Source organism: Sprattus sprattus, assembly GCF_963457725.1.
Source record: "Sprattus sprattus genome assembly, chromosome: 7".
Lineage (NCBI taxonomy): Eukaryota > Metazoa > Chordata > Actinopteri > Clupeiformes > Clupeidae > Sprattus > Sprattus sprattus.
The window spans coordinates 24,784,590-24,797,089 of NC_137926.1; the positions used below are offsets into that span (position 1 = coordinate 24,784,590).

The following is a 12,500-nucleotide window of genomic DNA, read 5'->3' on the forward strand; positions in this document are numbered from 1 at the left end:
TGTGTGTGTGTGTGTGTAAGACAATACCCAATAAGTGAGCAATACACACTTGCATTTCTTCTCATAACAACTCATATTCACACACACACACACACACACACACACTGCTGAGGGCATCCAAGTCCACTCATAGGGCAATGACTTACCCTTTGGACGTGGAGACACCACAAGCCAGGGAGAGACCAGATGAACCTCAAAGCCCTCACAACAACTAACCCCATAGGCATCCCACTCTCTGCCAAACTTGAGTCTCGCATCACTGGACCTAATGCTCAAGGCCACACTCAAATAGCCAACAACTCCAGAGGAGAAAAACAAACCACAACACAGGATCCGGGCCCAATTATGCAGCTACAGCAAATCACCAAACCAAAACTTTCACACGTTAGCGAATATCAAAACACCAGTGCACATAGTGAGGACACCAGATAAGTCGTAATAATATTCACCCCTCAGCTCAGCCAAGGTCACTGAATTCCACAGGGTATGCGAAAAAAAGGCAACACAAACATGATGTAGCTTGGGGAGTCCTGTTCCAGCTCACGGTGAACACCATCTCAGTTTACCACACACACCATAAACTACACTGATGCATCGCATCTTTGTGTGTTGTTTTAATAAATTACCTAATTTGATTATCCTGAAACGTTTTGATTGTCATGCCAATCTTAACCAAGATACAAGATTAATTAAATCCAGTCATATAGTGGTTTGCATGAAGGGTTTTTCTTTTTTTTTTTGCACATTTGGTTCCACAGTCAGATCAGGACATGGCACCATGCCCTGTTGCCTGGGGAAGGAAATCAACTGCCCTGATTTCACAGAGATTTACCCGGGGGCCTTAAAACACGTTTCATTTTACAGCAGGGCTCTCATCAGAAGGCAATGAGGATGACGTCCACAGAAAAGCAAACAGTTTCACGTGGATCCATGTTTCGATACGTGCAATGACGCAGAAGTACGTCTGTGGAAAACCAAGAAAACATGCCGTTGCGAACGTTACGAACCGCTAACCTTTCACCCAATCACGGCAAACCTGACTGCAGTCACATGCCATGTGGCTTTCATTTGGATATGAACCATCTCAGCGAGGTGGAAGGTCTCGCTGGTGTTTTTTTGGATTTGTTTGGACAAAATCACCTTGCAATTGGGGTTGACTGCCAACCACCCAGAGGTCAGGTTGGGATGAACGTGTGTCTAGGGAAAGCCATGAAATCCAGTTAGTACTGCAGGAATGCCTATTCGCCCCTTGTGTCTGGGGTAGAAGCTGGGGTGAGCATTACAACAGTTACACGAATCAGCTCAGGGCACGGCTCCCAAAACAGCTCCTTTGACCTCGCCCGAGCTGTGTTTAATTTTCTAACCTCAACTGATCCACAATGAACTCTCCCTCTCCTCCTGTCCTCCCTCCTCCTCTCTCGATGTGTCTCTTTCAGTTACTCTCCCTTTCCCTCTTTTTCTGTCCCTAGTTTGCACACAGCCCGAAAGTAGCATTAGTATCTGTCTTTCGGGAACATTTGTGGGACCTCGCTTAGAATATTCCGATGCACATACATTACGTTTCAGCTTCAAAACATTTCCTGTGCCTGGGTCTCCCATCCCAAGTGTCTCATCTACGGCCCCCTAGGTTATTCCCCTGGCTTATCGGGGATGCCTCAGAGCACAGACCTTGCAAATGCCATGAAAACAGAGCAGAACTTAGTTCAAACCAGGGGAAGCTGTGCAAACAGCCACCAGAAGGCAACGCCCTCCAGATTCCCATTGTTTATTCTATTCCCTTTTTGAGTGATCGCCACCTAAATGGATCTGATGAAGAAATCCCTCGCCTCTCCTGATAGAGCCAACCCGGCAGAGCGAAAGACCCCTTGATGTCACATAATGAGTGTGCATCTGCATACCGTGTGCTGCAGACATGTCAGCTGCCGACGCATAGAGGTCAGAGGTCAATCTCTCTGTTGCAGCCGTGAACTGCCCTGACAGGCTAAATTTAAATGAAATTGAGACCTAATTTAAATAATAGCTAGCATTAAATCATTTTCATTTAATAATAACAGATCTTTAACTATTTACCGTACATTTATTGCTAGTGTTACTGAAAATATTAGTCATTATGGAACATATTACTGTTATAAACACAGCTCCTGTGGTTAGTACTGCATAATCAGTGTTCAGCAGACCAACTTTGGCAATGTTTTTTGTGAAATCACCTCAGTAGTAACTCAGCCACAACAGTGTGAGAGGAAACCCATGAAATCGCACTGAAGCTCACAGAGGCCAAGTAGCTTTGGAAGAGATGGCATGTGGCAGCCTGAAGCCAGGGGGCATTTTCCAGATGCTTTGATGTGCGTGACACATGTGCCTCACCCACACACCCCTCTGACCCCGGATCAGAAGAGTTTACCCATGATCCATGATCACGTCCTCCGAGTGCAACTCGATCTGGATAAAGCCCCCTCGCCCTGATGGAAACCCGATATGCAATCAGCACTGACCCTGAAGGCTTTAGCGGGACTTTTAGGCAGACAGTTTAACCTGATGAAACACACCCAATCACACACTAATGGGAAGAGCTTTCCAAGGGCTTCCTCCTTGTGTGAGTTTGGCCACTACTTCTAAAATGACGACAGCAAAGACACATATATTTCAGATGCCTGATGACCTTCATCATCCAGCTTTTAAGGAAGCGGTGGTGAAGAGGGTCATACCAATATCCTTAATCATCTGAGCATCATGCCCATCAGTGTCTCAGCTATAGCAAACTCCCTCTTCTCCACGAATGAACAAAGCTGAGTCTGTTGACATGATGGCTGTCTTTGAGGGTTAGGGAAGCTACCTCTAATACGTGGATTTCGTTATAAACCAATTTGATGAAGCTTTTTGTTTCTGTTGTTAGTGTCTACTGTGAAACACAGACGTAGAGGCATAGAGATAAAGAGAGAGAAAGAGAGAGACAGATTACAACAAACAAAATAATGCAAACGTACATACTCTCTCTTACACACACACACACACATACACAAATTTGTCTGAATGAAGCCATCACTCAGAGGCTTCATACTTGTGTGTGTGTGTGTGTGTGTGAGTGTGTGTGTGTGTGTGTGTGCATACATACGCGTGTTGCGGCAGACCCCAGGTGGGTTGCCATTTGGCCGTAAATCACCAGTGTGAAGCACAGGTAGTCATTACGCTCCCCGGGAGAACAACTGTTTCTCTCGTGCTCTCCCGCATTCCTCCCGTCCCATCTCCTCCTCGGGGCCACCATCAATAGCCAGCGCTGTCATCTCCCCCTCAAAGGGAGAAACACGCCTCTCAGCCCCTTCCATCTCCTCTCCTTCCTTTCCTTCCTTCGACCATGCAGAAGTTCACTGTCAACACTGTGGCCTCAGAAAACATCTGTACGGCGGTAATTGCCCTGTAATATTGTGCCAGACACACACCTTCTTCCAGCTTGATATTTCAATTCTGTGTGTGTCCGCCTACCCTGTCTTCCTCCCCGGAATGGATGTCTTCATACGGCTCTGAACCCGCTCACCTCCCGGCACAACATGAAGGTTAAGTACAGGCATGGATCATTCTTACAAGGCCATCACCCAGATACACTGAAGGAGAACACAGTGTAGTGTTTTGGACTGAAAACATAATAGAGTGTGCTTGTTATGTCATGATTAGCAAAACAACCAGTGTCATTGGCTATAGTCTTTCATAATGCTATTACTTACGGAACTTGCTAATGATAACACTTATGTGTTACGAAGTAATAGTTAAAGGTTGAGTGTGTGATTCTGGTGCAACTTTGTTGATATTTGAGCTCAACAGCCAATCAAATTCCACCCTTGCTTCCGTTTGCGTGGAATAGTGTATGGCTCGGTCCGAGCCACTTAGTTTGTGTTCCATTTACAGAGCCAGGACTCTGTATGAACACCAAAGTACACACAATACGGCCAGCTGGAGGACTGTGAGGAGCAATTTGCTGAATAAGACAAAAAAAGTGTTGGATTAGAATTGCAGGCCGTACTTTTTTATTTCTTAATAGTTTATGCTGTAACTATGACTGTACATATTATATAAAGAATGAATCAATCAGTTGCATTTTTACAAAGAAATGTGTGATCCTTCCACATTGAGCAGTCTGCATAGTGAGCTGAATGATGAGAGGAAGCTGTGTGGTCTTCCCGAGCCTGATCCCCCTCAACACTAATCTCCCTACAAAAGGACAAGCTGTGTCCTTCTCATTAGACCAATCACATCAAACTCAACACTTCCAACCAGGTCACACGCACACAGCGACACCTACTCTCACAAACACATATGCACACACACATACTTACTTTTTCTTTTTTTCTATCCAATGATTTCCTACTTTATATGTGACTAATGTGTGTGTGTGTGTGTGTGTGTGTGTGTGTGTGTGTAGGTATGTCTTCCTTACTATGCACGTGTAAATGCCTATCCTCTTTCACAACAGGCTTGGCGCCATGTTGGCCACCCAGTGGAAGTGTGAGAAGATGACTGGGTGCTGCACCTTGACCAATTGTATGACGTACTATGTGACCAGCTTCAAAGGCGGATGGAAGGACACGAGGGAAGAATTTGGACACACTTCATGCATGGGGAAGCGCTGACATACTGCTCCTGCACTCTGTCTGGTCAACCTGGACCCAGTATACTGTATATCGTTATACCCACATATGTTCTAGTTTATGACTCATGAATGCTTGTGTCCTATGTTTGTCAGATTCAAATCTAGCTTGTGTATTGTATTGTATTGTTCGTGTGACGAGGTTATGCAATTGGCATTTCACAGTGAAACGCTGCATGACAAACTTAGAAATTATGCTGCTGACATCACAGTGTCCCTCTCCAGAGTTTATTTCCCCGCAGAGGTAGATACCCATCACAGACAACTTCCAAGAAATGCTGGGACCTCTTGTCTGTTTTTCCATCATGCACTTGACATACCCTCAAAAACAAGCCTGTTTGAGCCACACCTGAAAAACATGAAGCTGTCCCGTACCCCTACTTATATTCCAAGTCAATCTGTCTGTTTCAGTTTCTGTTGGCCATGTCTGTGTTTGCATATGACAAGCAAACTGGCTTTCTTTCCAAACCCATTCTTCAATGTACAGATACTGACATGACCACCTCTAACATGGCTCCAGTGAACACCTGACCCTGACTGAGTCGGACGTCTGCTATAATTGCTGACCACTAATCTATGTTACAGACCATGTCCACAGGCAAACAGCTTTTGTTACATTGGTATGTATACCATTCAGAAGATACAGGGGAAGCTTGGAAGTGTACACATTAGTGAACATTAGAGGTTCGCACTTTATTCTGCTCTAATAACTGGCTGCAAATTATTCCTTACATACTTTCCAAAACCAAAGCATTATATTCCTTCTCAGTATGTTCACTTAAAAAGAATGACCTTCTGCTCAGTAAGCAGAGTAGAGTGGTCTTATGCTTTATGTCACCTTCAGCAAGTCAGACAACTTGTTTTGCAAAATGGATTCTAGATGTGTCTCTTACTCAGTCTATCTCTCTCTGTCTCTCTGTCCTTGTCAGCCTTTCTGTCTGTGTGACTGTCAAGCCAGTTGGAAAGAGGTAGTTTGTACTGTGCGCTTGGCAATAAATAAACAATGTCCCTTCAAGAGCTCTGAAACGCAAAGCCTGAAATATTAATTGTCTTTGTTAACGGACACAGAGAGAGGGAGAAAAAAATGGAAAGCAAGACACGAAAAATCACAGTTGAGGAACAGCCTAAATATTTCAGACAAATTAGGTTTCAAAATCACATGAAGAAAAATATATTTAGCCCCAAGCGCAAAAATCCAAGAATGAAGTTACATGCGGAAGAAAAAAAATCCCTGGACTTGGAATTCGGCAGCAAATCGCCGCCCCTTGACGACTGTGTAATTACTGTGTAATTATGGGTAGGAGAGCATCACTGTTTTAGGGTCCCTCAATCATTCCCCTGGTTGGGGGTTAGGGTGGGATGTAGCTGTGTGTGGTTGGGTGGAGGTGGGGAAGGGGAAGTGGGGTGTAGAAGAGATGTGCTGGGCTCAGCTAAAGAATGCATGAGGGAGCAGAAACCGGATGCACACCGGTGAACTCACATCTCACACACACACTCATCATTCTCTCTCTCTCTCTCTCTCTCTCACTGTGGCCAAAAGGGATCACTCTGTCTATGCTTTGGCCCACATTACAAAGCTCCCTCCAGGAGGCCAGGAGAGCGCTCACATCATCCAAGCAGACAAGCGGGAGGGAGGGGAAGGGCTGGCAGGATCAAAATATGTACCAGCACAGGAGGGCTGAGTTGGGAGATCAGGAGGGGGACAAAACTGTGATTACAGTAATAGTGATGATAATGATGGTGATTTCAGTAATGATCATGAGGATCATGGCAGCCACTGGTAATTATGGCAATAACCACCATCTGTCCACAAAAGATATCAAAGAGCATTATGCAGGCCAGGTCGTAATCACCTGCTAATAACTCCATCTTTTATTCCATCTAGCAGGGCTGTGTGGGCTTCTGAGAGGCCTGTTTTGTGAGCAGTAAATTGCTAATAGAATCCTCAGACATGGAAAGCAGGAGTGAAAGCTGTTTTTTCACCGGGTCTGAAATGCAAGAAAGATCTGTTTGTCCAGTTATCATTATGCTTCCTGGAAAAAAAAAAAAAAAACATTTTGTTGCCATTGTTAGAAGACCTTTTATATCACATGTTGTCTCATACTTTTGGCATGACCTAATGGGTTTCACACTCTTTTGAGCCTGGAGATAAATGTCAATGCAAACCTGAAGGCAGATTAGATTAGAGGTCTATGATAGTCATGTCTGCTGACATGTGTAGAGGTCTTTACAGCACGAAACTGTATATCAGTAATTTCACTAACTGGCTTTCATCTGATGCTTCATCACAAACCAAACAACTTAACTTTTCTAGAACCTATTATCCTGATATATGGCTGCTTGTTAGTGTATTTTTTTTAAGTATTTGAAAGGTGCCATCATAAACTAACTGGAAGCAAGATAAAATTGTGTCTGCAACCTCATAAAAATGAATGAATGGATGCATATGACAGGTGATACATGCAAATTAACACCGTGAAACATCAAATGAAAGCATAGACCTCATGAATATGTTAATAACATTGTAGTAGAACATGCATTTTCCCCACAAATGATATCTATTATTAAAATACTACTCACTTCAGATAGCAATGCACTGATATTACACATTGGAATAGAAATAGGACACAATTTACACATCTGTCCACACTAGGACACACTTATCATTGCTGGTGAAAGTATGTACCTTCTCCCAGGTAATTTACACAATAATGAAAAAAGACTAATTTCATGGTTCAGCATCTGCTCCAAATAATGTTTGCGTTGTTTTGGCCATGTTTTTGCTTTAAGTTTGCAAATGTGTGTGACTGATGCATATTTAACTAGTTAATTATCAGTTGGCTAAGTTCAGGCGCTGGCACTCGCTTTGACCCTTGTGGACGGCGAATGCGCTATTTGGAAAACGATGTTTTTTGTTAGGGCATAATTAGAGTTTTGCCTCAGTAATCTAGTGTCTAGACCACTCCACAGCCAGAGGAACAGCGGGGTAGACTCCACAGTAACCTCAACCTCAGCCAGCGAGCTCAGAAATCTTCAGTGAACCAGCGAGCACACAACTATGGCAAACATCTCATCCCCTTTACCATACACCAGCAGCACCAACCACAACAGATATACGAGCCCTTTTTAAAGGCAACAGTGGCCATACGGCTGGCAAAAATACCTCAACCCTTTTATTGACTGTAAGCCAACATGCAACACTATAATAACTTCACAAAAGTCATATTTGGCCCGGGAACAGCAAAGTGCCCCACATACAGAAAATGAGCAGACACACACAACACATAGACAAGAAACGACACAAACAACAGTCTCACAAAACACTTTACATTTCTTTGTGCGTACGCTCTGACTTTTCCGCCACATTGAGGTGGACGGCCTTCATTTGGCAGTCGAAAGAATTGGGCTGCAATCTAACAAGTGAAGGATTCTCTAGTGAGTCACGCTGTGATGGATGAGAATTCCCCCCGCTGCCTTAATACACACATCCCCTGCTGCTCGTGTGGGTTTCAGAGCATTCTGATGCTTCATCCTGACTCAGATAGAAGAAAAGGGTATGGATGGGGGTGGATGGATGGATGAATAGATAGATAGATAGATAGAAAGATAGAGAGAGAGAGATAGAGAGAGAGATAGTTGTGATGAGTTAGACTGGTCAGGTTCAGTGTCGAATCAGGTCATCACACACACACACATGCACGCACACACACGCACACATGCACACACACACCCACGCACACACAAGCAGCTGGGTGAGATGGATGTTTGCGGGTGATGAAAAGGTCAAACACTAATCCCATCTGCAACCGCTTTAACACACTGGCAAAAGGGCGCATTCAGCACTGTGCCTGTCAATTGCGGTATGACTTAAATCAATCATGGAACACTTCACAGCAGCTCACTTTGTTTGGGTCATTATGGAGTCATGAGATGGGCTGGGAGCTTCTGCAACTCTGTCTTCAGTCCATGTGTGCGTATGCACAAAAATACCCCTCATATACATTCTTTAGATAGCCAATGACTATATCACAAGTGACATGAGTACCTCTCAAAAGTATGCAAAGCATTACATTCATAAAACTCACCAGGCATGCAGGACACTAAGCACACAGAGCATGGAACATGTTTACAAGGGGGGGAAAAAGTTTAATTACAGAGCTACGCCTCCATCATAAATTTAAATAATGTCATGAACAGCTTACCTACAAAACAGAAACATCATTGTCAATAGACAAAAAAATATATGATGCTTTGCACCACCTAAATCTATATGTGTTCTTCAGAGATGGGGGTGAACGTCCTTTGTCATTAAAGCAATTTAACCATGGAGGCGGAGTTTAAACCGCCTGACTGGACCAATGCCATTTCATAAACAGAATGTTGCATGCTCTGCTTATCCATTTCAATCTGCAGTCCTGAATAAGCAGCGTCCAGATGGACTCCTCCACCATCTCTGCTGCTGTCATTATGCTTAAATATATCACTACATGTATGTGAGTCAGGGCAATAGCATGCAGTTTCTTCTGTACAAGTGGTATAAATATTTACAGACATTCAACATGAATGTGTTTTCATTGTGCGACATGTGAAATAGGATGGTTGAAGCCTTCTGCTTTTGATTAAAAAGAAAAAGGAAAAAAAAAAATGTGTTTTCTGTTGTTGTGCCAGGAATGGAAACATTTAGTCAAAGTAAGACTGGCAAGCAGCAAAAAGAAAAACCAAATCACGGACACAAAAATGTACGATCGTTCTGAAGGTTTTATGATTTGTTACTTTTTTGAAATTTGTGCAACAAATCCTCACTGCAAAGCTTCAATGACCACAGGGGTTATAATACATAGAGGCACTTACAACAACCTGACAGCTTTCAATATGATATAGAGACAGATTTTTTCTATATAGTGAGACTACCTCAGCATATGCCCTCAGATCCATCTATCTGCTAAAAGAACCCTCCCCCTTAAAAACAGTCCATAGTTCACCTCTCCAGGCATTTGTCTTTACTAACCCTCATTCTCTACTGAGACTGTGGTCCTCCAAAACCCCATAGTGCAGGCTAATTTTAGGTCTGTTAACCCAAGGGAAGCAGACTGTTATCCTGGAGGGCTGCGGGTCTTTTTTTCATCCAGTCCGAAATACATTCAAAGCCTAGACTCTTGGCTGCAAATTAAGAATGTGTTCTCCTTCTCCAAATGAACTGTAAATTGAAATGTGGCAATCTGCTGGAACAGATATCCAATGGGTAGTTCCATGATTACATTTTTACCTGGTAAAAAATCTGATTAGCATATGACAAATAGCTTGGCTATCTAAACAAAGCTTAGCAACCCAAAGGTATATATGCCAAAATGGAAGAAATGAAACTACATGACAAAGACAACATCTTACAGACATAGAAATTAGCTCGATTGTTAGCCATTTCATGATAGCTAACTCTGGTCCAAAAAAAAAAAAATTTGTTTTCGATTTATAGCTTCTTGGAACCTTGTTTATTAGTTCACACTCATTACATTGTAACTACATTTCGAAATAGCGTGTAACATACTAAAACATGAGTTAATAACAGAACTTTGATGTTTTGTACTTACATAAACTAGTTATATTTAAAAATGTAAAGCTATGTAAGTACAATTATATATTCATGTTTACCATGTTACACTGTTATCATGTAGTTGCAACGCAATGGATATTGTGCAAGTGATATGTAACATACGCTATAACCTTTCTTTGCTGTAGTTGGTGGAAACTGTGTGATAGTCTTTAGGGAGCTGGTTTGAACCCTCAGTTGGCTGGTTTCTGGGAGCCCTTTTGGACTCAGTGGTGGTGTCGCCGGTTGCGGCTCTTGCGGATCTCCTGCATGTGCTTCCACTTGCCCCGGAGGCGTGTGCGCTTCTCACGGAACCACAGCGTCTCGCAGTACTCATCCATGGACCGCGCTGGCCCACTCAGCATGCGCATGAAGTCCTTGTAGCGCTGCCGGCCCTCGGCCCCCATGGCGACGGAGGCGGTGGGGTCCTCGGCGGGCCCCCGCTGGGGCGGTGATGGTGGTGGTGGCGGGTGACCATCGAGCTGCCCGTTCTGGAGGACGCGGACGGAGAAGCGCAGCAGGGTGCGAGTGAAGCGCTGCTCCTGGGAGGTGCAGAGGTAGGAGCCGGCATCGTTCCGCTGCAGCCAGCGAATCAGCAGCCCCCGCTCCGTCACCAGCACGCGATCGTCAGCCTTGACCTGCAGCACACACACACACACGCACGCACACACACACACACAAACACACTCATCAGTCATCTCCACACGGCAATTTTTCAATTACCAACATTGTTGTTTGTATTGTAAGCGTTATCTGTTTCATTTGATGTGACTCCACGAATACATTTCAAACGCATTCAAAACGTTCTACTTCATGGTATATAGTTATTTCTTCATGCATCTCAAGAGAGTGACATATCTGAGTAGGCATGGAAGCCAAAAACTAAAAAAAATGAAAAATAAAGACAGTACACTTGAGACACATTCCAAAACAAGACTACACCAATGACAACAGCAAGGTCAAAACATCTCTAGTTGCACACTTGAGGCCACTAGATTGCTGATGTGAAAAACAACTCCGGCTCGGGCAACGGGGCCATTACTGCCTTGGCATGCTTTCGTTAAGCTGGTGCCCTCAATGGAAAACACAGCAGTCACCTGTTGAAGTTTGCCTCATAAATCACCCACACAATGACACAGCAAATTAGGGCAGGACAAAAGAAGGCTTCCCAGCCAAGGTCAAAGGTCACCGGCACAGTCGAAGGGTCGCTTGAGTGACCTCAGAGTTTGGGCTTCTGCCAGTGGATAATTGTTACTAATTACTATATGACTGCTCATTAAGCTGCAATTAGATCAACAAGCCTTCTGTTTAATAGTAAGGGAGAGCAAGTGAGATGGATGGAGATAAAGCAAGAGTGAGAGGGAGGGAGTGAGAGAGAGAGAGGGTGAAAGAGAGAAAGCTAGAACGGAAACAGGGGCATTCCTGAAACCCAATAATGAGTTGACCTGCCCTTGTTTTGGAGTGCACCGTGACTTCACAAGCACTAACCATCACATGGAGAACAATCCTAATCTATGTGCAAGGTGTGTGTATCTGCATGTGTGTGTGTGTGTGTGTGTGTGTGTGTGTGTGTAGTTGCATGCATGTGCATTGGGTTTATGGGTGTGTATTCGCATATGTATGTGGCTAAGGACATGAGGGTGACTCTAATCTATACACAAGCTGTGTGTCAGTCATGCTAATGACTTCTGGAGGAGGAAGGATGTCGAGCGATCGAGGTCAAGGGTCAATCAGGGCTGGCCTGAAGATGCTGAGCTCATAGGAACGCGGGCAAGGTGAACGCAACGCCAGGGTCCTGCTGACCGCCACAGAAACCCTGATACATCGATCTCCTTCTGTCTCTGTCCCTGCTCCATCTATCTTTCGCGCTCGTATTCACTGACTCTGCTCTCTGTTCTCCTGCTCCCTTTGGTGCCTGCCTCTGTCCCCGCTAAGCTATTCTGAGAGAGCCAGGGCGCGGGTCCAAGAAAGTTTGTTTATTTCTCTTGTCCTTAATTTGAAAACTTTGTTAGCAAGTTAGATGTAGAACGTTGTTCGCCTTACCAGCTGGGATGTCTTGGTAACACACACAAAAAAAAATCTGTTCACGGGCTTACAACAAATCGTATTAGTCTTAAGAATTGCTCCAAAGGCTTTACTGATAAATACTACTGACTCTTGCTTTGCAATACACCTGGGGTTCACAACTCCTTGCCTCATCTTTTTTTCTTTTGACTGTTCCTCTCTCTCTCCCTCTCTCTGTCTCTCTCTCTCTCCCCTTGATAGTTCTGATGT

General features: G+C 44.1%; 1 protein-coding gene across 1 annotated transcript in view; it reads right to left on the reverse strand.

Moving 5' to 3' along the window:
- Positions 1-10,384: 10,384 nt before the first annotated feature.
- The window catches only part of sema3d (sema domain, immunoglobulin domain (Ig), short basic domain, secreted, (semaphorin) 3D), a gene marked incomplete at its 5' end in the record, with an annotated part of 36,428 nt that continues 34,312 nt past the window's right edge, over positions 10,385-12,500 (reverse strand). The window contains one exon of the mRNA XM_080841576.1: positions 10,385-10,864. Within this exon, the coding sequence (XP_080697702.1) occupies positions 10,454-10,864 (411 nt within the window). The 3' untranslated portion in view covers positions 10,385-10,453. The remainder of the gene's footprint in view (positions 10,865-12,500) is intronic.